Source organism: Natator depressus, chromosome 8 (assembly GCF_965152275.1).
Source record: "Natator depressus isolate rNatDep1 chromosome 8, rNatDep2.hap1, whole genome shotgun sequence".
NCBI lineage: Eukaryota > Metazoa > Chordata > Testudines > Cheloniidae > Natator > Natator depressus.
In genome coordinates this window covers 38225731-38242757 of record NC_134241.1, presented here as the reverse complement: position 1 = coordinate 38242757, position 17027 = coordinate 38225731, and the positions used below count along the sequence as shown (strand labels likewise).

General features: G+C 55.0%; 1 protein-coding gene across 3 annotated transcripts in view; it reads left to right on the top strand.

Moving 5' to 3' along the window:
- ARAP3 (ArfGAP with RhoGAP domain, ankyrin repeat and PH domain 3) overlaps window positions 1–17027 on the top strand; it is a 63744-nt gene that overhangs the window by 22656 nt on the left and 24061 nt on the right. For all 3 annotated transcript variants that reach the window (XM_074960813.1, XM_074960812.1, XM_074960814.1), the window contains 7 exons: window positions 5564–5684; window positions 6358–6545; window positions 7361–7467; window positions 7628–7827; window positions 13254–13339; window positions 13634–13816; window positions 14084–14246. In XM_074960813.1, the coding sequence (XP_074816914.1) occupies window positions 5564–5684; window positions 6358–6545; window positions 7361–7467; window positions 7628–7827; window positions 13254–13339; window positions 13634–13816; window positions 14084–14246 (1048 nt within the window). The remainder of the gene's footprint in view (window positions 1–5563; window positions 5685–6357; window positions 6546–7360; window positions 7468–7627; window positions 7828–13253; window positions 13340–13633; window positions 13817–14083; window positions 14247–17027) is intronic.

Genomic DNA, 17027 nt, shown 5'->3' with positions numbered 1-17027 from the left:
GCTTGAATCGATTGGTCCCAGGTGGTGGTGGTAGCTGAGGGTCTGGAGTGCTGGAGACAGGCAGAGTCCCCAGCACGATCAGTCAGGAGAAGATGAAGTCTGAATGGAACTGACGCAGATTTTGGATCCAGGCATCAGAACACTTACTTGACCATGGGTTGGGGTTTTTGTAGAGAAACAAAAATGGTTCAAGGGAGAACACTAGATTTGTTTATGTGTACACTGATGGCTCAAGGGAGTATACCAAAGTTGTTTTGTTCAGGCTAGACAGTGGAAGCTGATCATTCCTGGCTATGGGTGGTGTTCCTTGGAGGGAGCTCTCAATGCAATTAGGCAGCTTCACTCTTTTGGATGCCAATAAAGGATTTATTACTAGAATTGGTCTGATAACTACTGAGCTGGGTGTGTGCAGGCGTGGGTTCATTAACGCCTGGAGCGGAGATCCCCTATCATGCAGTGCTTCCCTGCTTTTCTGGTCCCAGAGTTCTGTGCAGTTCTTGCCTTGTGTGACGAAGTGGGACTGTTCTTAATGTTTCCTCTGAATAGTGTGGGGGTGCCTCAGTTTCCCTTACGCAGTTCTTAAGTATCTAGGTGGTGGGATAAGGGTGTATGATCGTTGCAGAGCCCTAGAGGGCAGGTGTGGGCAGCGGTCTGGACACAGAGAATGGCCGACACCCTGTTTCCTGGCAACTGATAGCCTGGCCCTTCCCTCCTGCAAGGTGAGAGCTAAAGGGTTGGAGAACACAGGAATCCGGTGACCTCCTGGCCTGGGAAAGGAACAAAGCCCAGAGGAGGAGGGGCTGGAGGGAGTTTCAGTTTGGGGCTGGCTGGGACATGGAGTGAAGGGCAGACGGGGTTGTCTGGCTCACTGCCCCCCAAAATGGACCCAGCTGAGGGTTCCTGTTCTCTGCACCTGCAAGCTCTGTTTTAGACCATGTTCCTGTCGTCTAATAAACCTCTGTTTTACTGGCTGGCTGAGAGTCCCGTCTGACTGCGAAGTTGGGGTGCAGGACCCTCTGGCTTCCCCAGGAGCCCCGCCTGAGCGGTCTCGCTGTGGGAAGCACACGGAGGGGCAGAGGATGCTGAATGCTCCGAGGTCAGACCCAGGAAGGTGGAAGCCGTGTGAGCTGTTTGCCCTGCGGACAGGCTGCTCACCGGAAGGCGACTGCCCCAGAGTCCTGACTGGCTTCATGGGGAGCAGTTCCAGAGCATCGCCCGGGCACTCCGTGACAACTGGTGGCAGCGGTGGGATGTACTGCACCCCATGGATGGCGCTTCCTGCAGTAAGTGACTGGGGAGCAGTAAAACGAAGGGGGATTGACGAGGACCAGGTGTGCTGAAGGCTCAGAGAGGAGCGGTTTCGGGGGACGGTTAACCCCTGGGAGTGTGTGACCAGTGAGAAGGACTGTGCAGTAATGGGGTCCCCCTGGGGACTGCGGTGAGCAGTCTCAGGGGCGGAGGAGCCTGCGGCTTGGCCCTGAGAGAGAGAAGGACTTTAGCAGTAACAGGGTTCCCCTGGGGATTGCAGCGAGTGGTCCCGGGGCGGAGGAGTCTGCCGCTCGACCCTGGCAAAGAGGTGGTGACCTCGAGAAGGGTTGGCACACTAGGGGTTCTCCCTGGAAACCGTGGGGAGCTGAGAGCACACAGGCCTGTGAGTCCACAACAACTTGGGAAGAGCGGAGTGATGGCCTGTCACCGTCTCCTTAAGAAGGACATTGTAACCCTGTGCAGAAAGAGAGGGTTGAGCATTGGAAAGTTCATCAAAACGGAGTTAATCGTGCAGCTGGAGGAGGATGACCGCTCTAAGGAACAGATTCCTGACCCTAAATGGGGCTATGGCAGGATCTGGGAGCAGCTGGAGTGGGAGCCAGGCATCCCCAAGACTCCTGTCCCCGACCAGATGAGGGTCTTCACGATCGGGTTCCCCATCGGGGGATCGGAGACGGACGGGATTGGAGCTGAGTCCGCGAGAGCAAGAGGACTGTGAGGGACAGTGAGAGCCCGAGAAAGAGCTGCAGAAGCAGCAGCAGCATGAACTGGCGGTGGGGGAGCGGAGAGGCCTAGGGGACCTCCCCGGGGTGAGTGGGGATAGACCCCGGGGGGCCAGTTCCGCAGGGAACCTCGAGACTAAATTGCTGCCCCTGGTTAAGGAGGGGGGGCTGTGGATGCCACCTCACTGCCTTTGAGCAGGCTGGCGATTTGAACCAGGGGGACCCTGCGGAAAAGCCCCGGTGTCTAGCTCCCTTGCTGGGTCTCAAGGCCATAGACTCCATCAGCCAGATGGGGGGGAAGGTGGACAGGCTCCCACTGCTGACCCCAGCCTATATGTCTGTGTGGAGTCTCCTGGGGCCAGGCCCCTCGGACCCCCAGTGGGAGCGGAAGGTGATGGTCAATGGGGAGACATTCCTGGGGTGGCGAGATCCTGGGACAGAGAGAACTGTTGTCAGGCCCTGGGTGGTGCAGCCTCACCAGATGCTGAGGGGCTGTGTGAGCTGTGTGAGGGTCCCAGGGACGAAGCCCCTCGCCCTGCCTATGGCCCAGATCCCTGTGCAGACCCAGGAGGGGTGGGGCTGGCTGGCCATTGGGGTGCTCCAGGACACCAGCTGCGAGACCCTGTTTCGGGGCGACTGTGTCTCTTTGGGACAGGATCCAGGCCCTGCTCCGATAACTGCCGAGGGTTTGAATTTGAATCCAGGGAACCAATCGGTGGAGAGGGAAATGGTCAGTGAAAATGCAGATGACCGGGCTGGCAGTGGGGAGGAGCAGCTAGGCTCAGGCTACCTGCCTGCCTGTAACCAGACACCTGGGGTTGGGTGGGACAGAGAGATGCTCCCCGCCCCCTTGCACACTGGAGAAGGGGCTCACCCTGGCTCTGATGCAGTGAGGAAAGCAGGGAGCTCGCTGCCTACCCCCACTGGGACAGCCAGGGCAGCGCTGAGCACAGTGGGAGCTGAGACCCCAGCTGAGGGTGGGGAGACACAGGCAGGGCAGGGGATCTGTGGGGAGTGGCAAGGTGCTTGGTAAGGAAAGTTTGGATGAGCCTAGGCAGCCTTGTGATCTGATGGCTTTGTCTAGTCAGCAGGGTGGGAAGGCGAGGAGAGTGGAAGATGAGTGTCCCTGGACCTTACCTGTTAGCTGGGTGGAGAATTGGGACAGTGAAGGAAACGTGCCTGTGCCTGTCAGAGGTATTGACTTGCCTGTGGAGGGAGCTACCCTGATCTCCAAGCAGGTGTCTGTGATCAGCCTTGTGTGCTGGGACAAGGGGAATGAGATCCCAAGCTGTGTGTCTGGTAAAGGAGAAAGTGTGTCCGGCTCTTCTTGGTCTGTGGAGCAGACAGAAGGGGCCTTGCAGCCTGTGATGGTTGAGCGTTGTGCAGTTGTCTCAGAGCTGGTTCTGGATTCAGCTAAAGCCCAGGAAGGGAATGGTCCTAAGTTTGTGTCTGCTCAGGAGAATGGCCCTGTAACTAGGTCGCATCCAGTTAGTGTCTATGTAAAATCCCAGAGACCAGACAATTCTGGTGCTTGTATTTTGCCTGTTGCTCGTGTGTGGTTGGGAAAGGGTGTCGCAACTCTGTCTAATCAGGGTGAGATCCTAGCCAGGGCACAAGGAGAGCGTGAAGGTGATGTGATTGTGTTACCTATGGAGGGTGTGGAAACCTGTAGCAAGAAGGAAAAGATTCCTGAACTTGTGTGTGGCAAAGGGAAGGAGAAGGCTTCTGACCATTTATCTAGGAAGTCTGTCAGTTTGCCTGAAAGGGGATTGTGTAGGAATCCACCGGACGGGCCATAGGTAATTCTGGATGTAAGGGAGACCCAGAAAGAGTCTGTTGTTGCTCAGGAACGTGTTCCTCTAGAGCAAGCCCTAGGTAAAGAGGGTAAGAGCAGAATTTCTGGGAGGGGTGAATTGTTGCATAGAAAAGCCCTAGGGAAAGGAATCCTCATGGAGTCTTTGCAAGCAGTTTACTGCAACTGAAGGGTGTGAAAGTGATTTAATCAAGAAAGTTTCAGTTCCTAACAGCCAGAAATTTTCTGTTGTGAATGGATCCACTGACTGTCCTGTTGAAAGACCCAGTGTGGATAGCTTTGAGAAGGTCTCAGATGGAGTGAAAGCTGTTAAGAAACTTAAACCGTCCTATAACCAAGTGGCTGTGTTTGGCCAGCTTGTTGGGGAGAAGACCCAATCCAAGTTTGACCCCCTGGGGTTTTGGGGTGGCCAAAGGGCGGGCCGCAGAAACCTTCCCACATGCGGCCTGCGAGTGCTATCGACCACCCCCGACCTAAGGGAGGGCATGAACCTGGAAGGGCCTGGTGTAACTCCTACCAAGGAATGGGAGAGATGCTGGGTCATCCATGGGAACGTTGGTGGCTTCGAACTTCCCCAGGTCACCGGCTAAAGTGACCCCACTCAGTTCGATCTCGAAGGGGGGAGAGATGTGACGAAGTGGGACTGTTCTTAATGTTTCCTCTGAATAGTGTGGGGGTGCCTCAGTTTCCCTTACGCAGTTCTTAAGTATCTAGGTGGTGGGATAAGGGTGTATGATCGTTGCAGAGCCCTAGAGGGCAGGTGTGGGCAGCGGTCTGGACACAGAGAATGGCCGACACCCTGTTTCCTGGCAACTGATAGCCTGGCCCTTCCCTCCTGCAAGGTGAGAGCTAAAGGGTTGGAGAACACAGGAATCCGGTGACCTCCTGGCCTGGGAAAGGAACAAAGCCCAGAGGAGGAGGGGCTGGAGGGAGTTTCAGTTTGGGGCTGGCTGGGACATGGAGTGAAGGGCAGACGGGGTTGTCTGGCTCACTGCCCCCCAAAATGGACTCAGCTGAGGGTTCCTGTTCTCTGCACCTGCAAGCTCTGTTTTAGACCATGTTCCTGTCGTCTAATAAACCTCTGTTTTACTGGCTGGCTGAGAGTCCCGTCTGACTGCGAAGTTGGGGTGCAGGACCCTCTGGCTTCCCCAGGAGCCCAGCCTGAGCGGTCTCGCTGTGGGAAGCACACGGAGGGGCAGAGGATGCTGAATGCTCCGAGGTCAGACCCAGGAAGGTGGAAGCCGTGTGAGCTGTTTGCCCTGCGGACAGGCTGCTCACCGGAAGGCGACTGCCCCAGAGTCCTGACTGGCTTCATGGGGAGCAGTTCCAGAGCATCGCCCGGGCACTCCGTGACACCTTGGAATCTCTCTTCTCCATTCTGTATGCTAATGGAGATGCCTACTTGTCCCATCTTCGATGCAAATGAAGCTAGGGGAGTTTCCTTAATCCTGTCACCCTTATCCCAGGGGTTTAGGTGTGTCTCCCAGTGCCTTTCCATTGCTTTTTGTAAGTCTTTCTTCTGATCGGTTTTGGTTCAAGCAGAGGTGGTGGTGAGGAAGGTCTTTTGTGAGTCAGACAGGCTGGGTGCTGTGCCCTGGTTCCCCAAGAACACAGAGCTTCTGGGTAATAAAAGAGCAATGTAAACACTAAGTTAGCCCAAAGCAAACTCCCTGGTCCCTGCCTGAAGGGGGCACACTGCCACCAGGGGCAATGGGGTCCTGTCAGAGTCTGGGGTGTAACCCTCTTGGGGCCGTTCCAGGAGCCATATCCCAAGGGTGTGATCCCGCTCTCTGTCATTGAGATGGCACGCGCCACCAAGGAGAACAAGTTCCAGGTTGTCACAAGCCACAGGATCTTTGTCTTCAGAGCCGAGAATGAAGGTGAGAGAGACCCCTGGCCAGAGCCCCCCATCCAGAAACCACCCCCCATCCACAGCCCCCAGCCAGAGCCCCCCCTCCAGAGATTGCCTCCCATCCACAGCCAGAGTCCCCATGGCCAGAGACTGCCCCTAATCCACAGCCCCCGGCCAGAGCCTTCCCCTCACCCAGCCAGAGCCCACACCACCTTGAGGGGTTTCCCCCATCCTCAGGCCTCCCCTCCCAAGTCAGAGCCCCCACCTCCACTGCAGGTCCTTCAGCCCAAACTCCCTTAGGTGCCTGCATCCACAACTCTTCCCTGGCCCCAGCTGCTTCCTCCAGCCTGATCTCTGTGCCCCCTGTACGGACCATTCCTCTCCCTGCCCCCCCACCCATGGCCTCCCTCAGACACTGCTTCCCCGTGGAGTCCCTGCTTACCAGTGACAGTGCTCACTGCTCCCCTGGCCCAGCCTGCCACCATGGGGGGCTCCCCCAGGTCTGCCACAGCAAGCGCCCCTCTGCTGCGGCTGGGCCAGTTGCTCATCCCTGCTCTGCTTCCCGAGCCCTGGGGCTGGGGTGTCTGGGGCCGGCTCCTGGCTGGGCTCCATCCGTGGTGTCCTCGCTATGCCCAGGTGGTGCTGGACTGCGCGTGGACACTCATTGCCTGTCTCCACCCCACCCCTGCTGTGCCCTGCAGCTCAGAGGAATGAGTGGTGCTCCACCCTGCAGAGAAAGGTGGCAGAGCAGCGGTTGGTCAGCCCCCAGCCCCGCCTGGCCAGCAGCACTCACTGCCAGAAGTGTGGCACCCTGGAGCTCAAGGGCCACAAGTCCAAGCTATTTGCAGCCCTCAGCCTGGCCAACATGTGGCTGTACAAGAGTGAGCAGGTGAGCGAGGCGGGGCCTGGCCACGCTGCAGGTGGGGAGCCCTAGAGTCCCCCAGCAGCATGGAGCCAGGCTGAGTCTGAGGCCACCCCCATGGGCCTGGGCCCAGCACCCAATGGCCCCAGCTTGGGACTCCCAAGGAGACCCACATGCCGCTGAGGCCCCTGTAGTTGGGATCAGAGATGATGGCCCGGAGCCTGTGTGCCCATGTCTGTGGGCAGATCAAGGAGCTGTGGACGCCCGCCAGGGATTACGTGTGCCTAATGCCAGTGCGGGCCAGGCCACTCTGACTGGGGACCAGCGCCTTTCCCCTGTGGGACCTGACAGAGGAGAGGGCACTGGGCTGGGATGAGTAGATGGTGGCCTCTGGCTCCAGAGCCAGTTGCTTCCCGTCCGTAACACGGGGTGGTCATTCTCCCTGGCCTGGCCCACCCCCAGCAGCGTGTGGGAGGAGCCAGGGATGGGGGACAGGGCAGAGAGGATAGTGTAGCAGACAGGCCTGGTCTGTAAGACCAGAGTCTGAGTCCCCACCTTACCAGGGACGGGTTATTCCTGGCATGGGTAGCGTGTGAGGGGGTGTGTACCCACCCACCCCCACCCCACAGGATATGTGCTTGTGTGGAGTCTCAGTGCAGGCTGGCAAAGCGGGCCCGCTGGCATGCCAAGGGGGAGAGTGCCCCATGCAGGCATTGCTGTCTGTGGGTTGCCTGGAGCGTGTGCAGCTGTCCTGCAGGGTTGTGGGTGCTGTACCCCCTGCCCGGCCATGGCTCTGCAGGGCTAAGACTGCAGCCTCTCACTGCATCCATCTCCATTTGTAGTTCTTTAAAATGGGCATTGCCATCTGCCTGATAGAGCTCCACGGCGCCACCATCCGGGAGGCCAAGAACCGTAGCTTCGAGCTCATCAGCCCACTCAAGATCTTCAGGTAACTGTGCTGGGGGGTGCCAGTCTGGGGTTTGGCTGGAGGCTGGGCAGCGTATTGGGTGCCCCGGCATACCTGGGTGCTGCAGCGGGGCTCTGTATAACTCGGGTGCCCAAGGACGAGCCCAGAACACTGTGAGTTTCCTGGTTGTGCCTTTGCCCAGCTTCGTGGCCGAGTCAGAGCGGGAGAAACGGGAGTGGATGGAGGCCCTGCAGGATGCCATTGCAGAGATGCTGTATGACTACGAGGTGGCTGAGAAAATCTGGTCCAACAAAGCCAACAAGTTCTGTGCTGACTGCAGAGCCCTGAGCCCCGACTGGGCATCCATCAACCTGTGCGTGGTGATCTGCAAGCAGTGTGCAGGCCAGTGCATTTCCTTCCTCCCTTTCCTGCCGGTGGGGGAGGGGTGGGTAAGAGCGCTTGACGGATCAGTAGATAGTTTGGGCGGGTGGGTATATTGGCCGGGCGGGTTGGTGAGTGGGTAAAATGACTGGGCGGGGCAGTATATCTGCTTGGATGTGTCAGTGTGTAGGCGGGTTAGTATATTGGCTGCGCGGGTCAGTGGTTGGGTATATCAGGTGGTCGGGTGGTATATCAGCCAGGCAGGTTGGCAAGTGGGTGAGGAAATATATCAGCTGGGTGGGTTTGTGTGTGGATGGGCAGGTATATCAGTTGGATAGGTTGTTGGGTGGGTATATTATCCGGGTGGGTATATCAACCAGGTGGGATGGCAGGTGGATGGGTTAGTGGTTGGGTGGGCGGGTATACTGGCCAATTGGGGTGGGATGGTGGATCGGCGGGTCAGTATATGGGCCAGGTAGGCATGTGGGATGGCGGGTTGGTGGGTCAGTATATGGGCCAGGCGAGTTGGAGGAATGGTGGCTCAGCAGGTCAGTATATGGGCCAGGCAGGTCACTGGGATGGTGGGCAGGTGGGTCAGTATATGGGCCAGGCAGGTCAGTGGGATAGCGGCGGATTGGTGGATCAGTATGTGGGCCAGGTGGGTCAGTGGGATGATGGGTGGGTGGGTCCGTTTATGGGCCAGGCGGGTCAGTGGGATGATGGTTGGGTGGGTCCGTTTATGGGCCAGGTGGGTCAGTGGGATGGCAGGTGGGTGGGTCTGTATATGGGGAGGGTGGGGAGGAGTTGGTGGGTCAGTATATGGGGCAGGCAGTTTGGTGCGATGGTGGGTGGGCAGGTCCATTTATGGGCCAGGAGTGTCAGTGGGATGGCAAGTGGGTGGGTGGGATGGTGGGAGGGGTCAGTATATGGGCCGGTGGATCGGTGGGATGGTGGCGGGGGGGTTGCTATATGGGCCAGGCAGGTTGGTGGGTTGGCAGGTCGGTGGATCAGTATATGGGCTAGGCAGGTAAGGGGCTCAGTATATGGGCCAGGCAGGCATGTGGGATGGCGGTTCATAAGAATGGCCATACTGGGTCAGACCAAAGGTATCCTGTCTACCGACAGTGGCCAATACTAGCTGCCTCAAAGGGAGTGAACCTAACAGGTAATGATCAAGTGATCTCTTTCCTGCCGTCCATCTCGACCCTCTGACAAACAGAGGCTAGGGACACCATTCTTAGAATCATAGAATCATAGAATATCAGGGTTGGAAGGGACCTCAGGAGGTCATCTAGTCCAACCCCCTGCTCAAAGCAGGACCAATCCCCAATTAAATCATCCCAGCCAGGGCTTTGTCAAGCCTGACCTTAAAAACTTCTAAGGAAGGAGATTCTACCACCTCCCTAGGTAACACATTCCAGTGTTTCATCACCCTCTTGGTGAAAAAGTTTTTCCTAATATCCAACCTAAACCTTCCCCACTGCAACTTGAGACCATTACTCCTTGTCCTGTCCTCTTCTACCACTGAGAATAGTCTAGAACCATCCTCTCTGGAACCACCTCTCAGGTAGTTGAAAGTAGCTATCAAATCCCCCCTCATTCTTCTCTTCTGCAGACTAAACAATCCCAGTTCCCTCAGCCTCTCCTCATAAGTCATGTGTTCCAGACCCCTAATCATTTTTGTTGCCCTTCGCTGGACTCTCTCCAATTTATCCACATCCTTCTTGTAGTGTGGGGCCCAAAACTGGACACAGTACTCCAGATGAGGCCTCACCAATGTCGAATAGAGGGGAACGATCACGTCCCTCGATCTGCTCGCTATGCCCCTACTTATATATCCCAAAATGCCATTGGCCTTCTTGGCAACAAGGGCACACTGCTGACTCATATCCAGCTTCTCGTCCACTGTCACCCCTAGGTCCTTTTCCGCAGAACTGCTGCCTAGCCATTGGGTCCCTAGTCTGTAGCGGTGCATTGGGTTCTTCCGTCCTAAGTGCAGGACCCTGCACTTATTCTTATTGAACCTCATCAGATTTCTTTTGGCCCAATCCTCCAATTTGTCTAGGTCCCTCTGTATCCTATCCCTGCCCTCCAGCGTATCTACCACTCCTCCTAGTTTAGTATCATCCGCAGATTTGCTGAGGGTGCAATCCACACCATCCTCCAGATCATTTATGAAGATATTGAACAAAACCGGCCCCAGGACCGACCCCTGGGGCACTCCACTTGACACCGGCTGCCAACTAGACATGGAGCCATTGATCACAACCCGTTGAGCCCGACAATCTAGCCAACTTTCTACCCACCTTATAGTGCATTCATCCAGCCCATACTTCTTTAACTTGCTGACAAGAATACTGTGGGATCTTTACTCATCCTGGCTAATAGCCATTAATGGACTTAACCTCCATGAATTTATCCAGTTCTCTTTTAAACCCTGTTATAGTCCTAGCCTTCACAACCTCCTCAGGCAAGGAGTTCCACAGGTTGACTGTGCGCTGAGTGAAGAAGAACTTCCTTTTATTTGTTTTAAACCTGCTACCCATTAATTTCATTTGGTGGCCCCTAGTTCTTATATTATGGGACCAAGTAAATAACTTTTCCTTATTCACTTTCTCCACACCACTCATGATTTTATATACCTCTATCATATCCCCCCTTTGTCTCCTCTTTTCCAAGCTGAAAAGTCCTCGCCTCTTTAATCTCTCCTCATATGGGACCCCTTCCAAACCCCTAATCATTTTAGTTGCCCTTTTCTGAACCTTTTCTAATGCCAGTATATCTTTTTTGAGATGAGGGTTCCACATCTGTACGCAGTATTCAAGATGTGGGCGTACCATGGATTTATATAAGGGCAATAAGATATTCTCCTTCTTATTCTCTATCCCTTTTTTACTGATTCCCTTTTTTGACTGCCGCTGCACACTGCGTGGACGTCTTCAGAGAACTATCCACGATGATTCCAAGATCTTTCTCCTGATTAGTTGTAGCTAAATTAGCCCCCATCATATTGTATGTATAGTTGGGGTTATTTTTTCCAGTGTGCATTACTTTACATTTATCCACATTAAATTTCATTTGCCATTTTGTTGACCAATCACTTAGTTTTGTGAGATCTTTTTGAAGTTCTTCACAGTCTGCTTTGGTCTAAACTATCTTGAGTAGTTTAGTATCATCTGCAGACATTGCCACCTTACTGTTTACCCCTTTCTCCAAATCATTTTAAGAATAGGTTGAATAGGGTTGGTCCTAGGACTGACCCTTGGGGAACACCACTAGTTACCCCTCTCCATTCTGAAAATGTACCATTTATTCCTACCCTTTGTTCCCTGTCTTTTAACCAGTTCTCAATCCATGAAAGGATCTTCCCTCTTATCCCATGACAACTTAATTTACATAAGAGCCTTTGGTGAGGGACCTTGTCAAAGGCTCTTTGGAAATCTAAGAACACTATGTCCACTGGATCCCCCTTGTCCAAGTGTTTGTTGATCCCTTCAAAGAACTCTAATAGATTAGTAAGACATGATTTCCCTTTACAGAAACTATGTTGACTTTTGCGCAACAATTTATGTTCTTCTGTGTATCTGACAATTTTATTCTTTACTATTGTTTCAACTATTTTGCCCGGTACTGACGTTAGACTTACCGGTCTGTAATTGCCAGGATCACCTCTAGAGCCCTTCTTAAATATTGGCGTTACATTAGCTGTCTTCCAGTCATTAGGTACAGTAGCTGATTTAAAAGACAGGTTACAAACCATAGTTAATAGTTCTGCAATTTCACATTTGAGTTCTTTCAGAACTCTTGGGTGAATGCCATCTGGTCCTGGTGACTTGTTACTGTTAAGTTTCTCAATTAATTCCAAAAGCTCCTCTAGTGTCACTTCAATCTGTGACAATTCCTCAGATTTGTCACCTACAAAAGATGGCTCAGGTTTGGGAATCTCCCTAACATCCTCAGCCGTGAAGACTGAAGCAAAGAATTCATTTAGTTTCTCTGCGATGACTTTATCGTCTTTAAGTGTTCCTTTTGTATCTCGATCGTCCAGGGGCCCCACTGGTTGTTTAGCAGGCTTCCTGCTTCTGATGTACTTAAAAAACATTTTGTTATTACCTTTTGAGTTTTTGGCTAGCTGTTCTTCAAACTCCTTTTTGGCTTTTCTTATTACATTTTTACATTTAATTGGCAGTGTTTATGCTCCTTTCTATTTACCTCACTAGGATCTGACTTCCACTTTTTAAAAGATCCCTTTTTATCTCTCACTGCTTCTTTTACATGGTTGTTAAGCCACGGTGGCTCTTTTTTAGTTCTTTTCTGTGTTTTTTAATTTGGGGTGTACATTGAAGTATTATGGTGTCTTTGAAAAGTGTCCGTGCAGCTTGCAGGGATTTCACTCTAGTCACGATACCTTTTAATTTCTGTTTAACTAACCTCCTCATTTTTGCATAGTTCCCCTTTCTGAAAGTAAATGCCACAGTTTTGGGCTGTTGAGGTGTTCTTCCCACCACAGGAATGTTAAATGTTATTATATTATGATCACTATTTCCAAGCGGTCCTGTTATAGTTACCTCTTGGACCAGATTCTGGGCTCCACTTTGGCGGGTCAGTATATTGACCAGGCAGGAATGTGGGATGGCGGGCGGGTGGGTCAATATATGAGCCAGGCGAGTCGGAGGAATGGTGGATTGGCGGGTCAGTATATGGGCCAGGCAGGTCGGTGGGATGGTGGGCACGTGGGTCAGTATATGAGCCAGGCAGCTCAGTGGGATGGCGGGTGAGTGATTCAGTATATGGGCAGGTGTGTTGGTGGGATGGCAGGGGGTGGTTGGATGGGTCAATATATGGGCCAGGTGGGTCGATGGGGTCAGTATATTGGCCAGGTGGGTTGGTGGGTGGGTCAGAATATGGGCCAGGTGGGTCGGTGGGGTGGCGGGTGGGTGGGCCAGTATATGGGCAGGCCAGGTGGATGGGTCAATATATGTGGCAGAGGGTTGGTGGGATGGTGGGTGTGTGGATCAGTATATGGGGCGGTGAGATGGTGGCGGGTGGGTCAGTATATGGGGCAGGCGGCTCGTGGGATGGTGGGGGGGCTCAATGTATGGGCCAAACGGGTCGGTGGGATGGAAGGGGGTGGGTCAGTATATTGGCCAGGTAGATCAGTGGGATGGTGGGTGGCTGGGTTAGTATATGGTGCAAGTGGGTCGGTGGGATGGCAGGGGGTGGGTGGGTCAGTATATGGGGCAGGCGGGTCGGTGGGGTGGCAGGGAGTGGGTGGGTCAGTATATGGGGTGGGTGGGTCAGTATAGGGGCCTGGCGGGTCAGTGTGGGGCTGAGTGGCTGGGTCAGAAGGTTGGCTGGCTGGCTGGGCAGGTGGGTGGGTTGGCAGCTGATTGGCCGGCCAGGTCGGGCAGCCGGGCTGCTCACAGTCTTTCTGGTGCTCCCGACAGGTCAGCACCGGAGCCTGGGCTCCAGCGTGTCTAAGGTGCAGAGCCTGAAGCTCGACACCAGCGTCTGGAGCAATGAGATTGTCCAGGTACAGAGACTGCCCTGCTCACCCCCACCCATGTGCTGCCACGGCCAGCGCCCACAAGGCAGAGCTGGCATTACAGAAATGTGTGTCACAGTCGGGGTCTGGGGTGGGGGGGCTGATCTTCCTGGGGATGTCCTGGCAGCGGGGAGAGGACTGAGAGCATTCCCCCAGGGAATCCCCTGTCCATCTCTGACACTCAGCCCCCTCCAGGGGCTTGCAATGTCCCCCCTCAACAACCCACAGAATCCCCCAGTGCTATCTCGCCCCCTTCCCCAGTGACTCTGCGCTTTCATTCAGCTGTTCATCATGCTGGGAAACGAGCGAGCGAACCGGTTCTGGGCTGCGTGCCTCCCGCCCTCTGAGGCCCTCTACCCAGACGCCAGCACGGAGCAGAGACAGGTCTTCATCACTCACAAATACCGCGACGGGCGGTACCGCCGCCCGCACCCCCGCTACCCTTCCCAGGATGACGTGCTGCAGGTAATCGGCAGACTGGGCTTGGATGGTCCTGGGGCAGTGGCACAGGCTCTGGAGAGCACAGTGAACTCCCTCACTGACCCAACGCTCCCTCCTGCACTTGTGGCAGGGGTTCAGAAGCCGTGGGGATGGGCAGGATAGACCTGGCCTTCTGTGTGGGCACACACACATACCTGCATTGCTCCCCCTCCTGCCCCTGAGCTGGCAGCCAGGTGTCCATGGACAGCGGGTGTGCCAAGGCTAGGGATCTGATCGTGTCTGTCGCCCCAGGCGCTCTGTGCTGCTGTGGCAGGGCCCGGCCTGCTGAAGACGATCCTGCATTTCTTCTCTGCCACTGAAGCCGGGATGGCAGCTGACACAGGGGGCTGCGACGGGTCGCATGGAACCGAGCTCTGGCGGACCCCTGAGAGCAGCTGGCATGGGAACCATCCAGGTAAAAGGAGATCCCAGAGCCCCCTACCCCACAGCAGTGGTGGGGGTAGCTTATCTGTCACTGCCCCCTCCCCTGCCCCTGCCCATTCTGGTCCTGCTGCCCTCAGCATTGGCAAAGTTGTGCCACCCTTTTTCCCATGGAATGTCAGGGGCATCAGAAGAGAACCGTGAGGCTGAGGCTCTGGCCAGAGCCAGTCATCCCAAGGGGCCAAGCCCACAGTTCTCCAGGTCCCGCAGGGGCCAGCTTTGTCATTATCCCACATTGTGCCCACCTTTTGAGCCATGGCAGACTGAGAGGGATGCCTGTGAGCCCCCTGTGTCCTGCACAGGGGACTCTCTGCTCCGCAGGCAACCCACCACCCCCGGAAACCCCCTGCCAACACAGAACTCCACCTCCCCTGGAACCCCACTGCCCCACATGGAATCCACCCTGCCCCACCTGGAATCTCCCAGTGTCACATGGAACCCACTGCTTTTGGAACACACCCCTTCCCCACACTTGGATCATTGGTCTCTATGCCATTGACCTTCCCAGGGTCACCGCCCAACCCCAGTGAGGTGGCAATGTTTCCATGGGGTCAAGGTAACCACAGGTTTTGCTCTGCTGCTCTCTGCAGTGTGTTGGGGAAGGGTCAACACATCTTTTGTAAAGGTAAATCATGCCTCTCCAATCTATTGGAATTCTTTGAGGGCATGAGTAAGCATGTGGACAACGTGGATCCAGTGGATATAGTGTACTTGGACTTTCAGAAAGCCTTTGACAAGGTCCTTCCCCAAAGGCTCTTAAGCAAAGTAAGCTGTCACAGGATAAGAGGGAAGGTCCTCTCATGGATCAGTAACTGGTTAAAAGACAGGAAACAGGGTGGGAATAAATGGTCAGTTTTCAGAATGGAGAAAGCTAAATAGTGGTGTCCCCCAGGGATCTGCACTGTGACCAATGCTGTTCAATATAAATAATCTGGAAAAAGGGGCAGACATGAGGTGGCAAAATTTGAAGACAATACAAAACTACTCAAGATAGTTAAGTGCAAAGCAGACTGCGAAGAGTTACAAAGGGACATCACAAAACTGTATAACTGGGAAACAAAATGTCAAATGAAATTTAATGTTGATAAATGCAAAGTAATACATATTGGAAAACATCATCCCAACTATACATATCAAAACGATGGGATCTAAATTAGCTGTTATCCCTCAAGAAAGAGATCTTGGAGTCATTGTGGATAGTTCTCTGAAATTTTCTGCTCATTGTGCAGCAGTAATCAAAAAAGCTAACAGAATGTTAGGAACCATAAGGAAAGGGATAGATGATAAGACAGTAAATATCATAATGCCACTATATAAATCCTACTCCTGGGGGAATTCTGCACCACTGCGCAAAATTTATGTCCCCCGCAGATTTCTTTGCTTCCCTGCAGAAAAATGACTTTCTGACAGGGAAGCAAAGGGAAGCCACAAGAGCTGTCATTCAACCCTCCCCAGCAGTATGTTTCAGGTGCCCAGGGCAGGCGGCAGAGAGGTAAATCACTGTGGGGCAGGGGGCGGGACTGAAGAAGACCCGACTGGTGGCTCCTACCCTGTGCCAGGCTCAGCTGCTAGTCCCGGCTAGGCTGGGGAGGATGGAACTTCCTCTTTCCCTGCACGGCATTCAGGGCCGTGTCAGACCCACCCCCAGATTTCTCTTCTGGCTGTAGGAAGCTCTGCAAACTCTCCCCCCAACCCCCGCCACACGCTTCCTGCGCCTATTGCTCCTGAGCTGCAGGGCGAGGTATCACTATACTGGGAGCTGCTCCCCCATCCACCCAATCCCCGTGCATACAGACTCCCTCACACCCAGAACCCCCTCTGATGAGCCCACTCCCCCTGCACCTGGACCACCCTGACAAGCCACCTACACCCGAATCCCCACCCTACCGAACCCCAACCAGCTGCACATGGATCCCAACCCCACTGAGCCCCACTCCCCCAGCATCTGGAACCCCCCACTGATCCCCCCACACCCAGACCCCCCCCCCCGCTGATCCCTAACCACCTTCACCTGGACCCCACTGCAGAGTCCTATTACCATTGCACCCAGAACCCTCCAACAAGCCCATGTGCATCCAGATCGCCCCCCTGCACCTGGATCCCCCACTGAGCCACCTGCACCCAGATTGCCCCACACAGAACCCTCTCAACCAGAGGTGGGCAAACTACAGCCCGCGGGCCACATCTGGCCATGGGACCATCCTGCCTGGCCTGTGAGCTCCTGGCCTGGGAGGCTCGCCCCCGGCCCCTCCCCTGTGTTCCCCCTTCCCCCCGCAGCCGCAGCTCACTGCTTCACCGGCGCAATGCTCTGGCTGGTGGAGCAGCGAGCTCCTGGGGCAGCACAGATGCAGAGTCCGAGCCTGACCCGGTGCTCTATGCTGCATGGTGCATGGCTGGCTCCAGCCAGACGGCGTGGCTGCCTGTCCTGGTGCGCCGCCAGCCACCGGTGCTCCAGGGAGCGCGGTAAGGAGGCAGGGAGCAGGAAGGGTTGGCTAGAGGGCACGGGAGTTTGGGGGTGGTGGTCAGGGGACAGGGGTGTGGATGGGGAAGTCAGAGGGTGGGGAACAGGGTGGTTGAATGGGGGCAAGGGTCCCAGGGGGGCAGTCCGGAAGGAGAAGGGGGTTGGATGGGGCAGTGGGGAGCAGTCAGGGGCAGGGATTCCGGGGGCAGTCAGGGGACAGGGACAAGGGGTGGTTGGATGTGGCAGGGGTCCCGGGGGGGCAGTCAGGAAGGGGGGGGGGTTTGATGGGGTGGC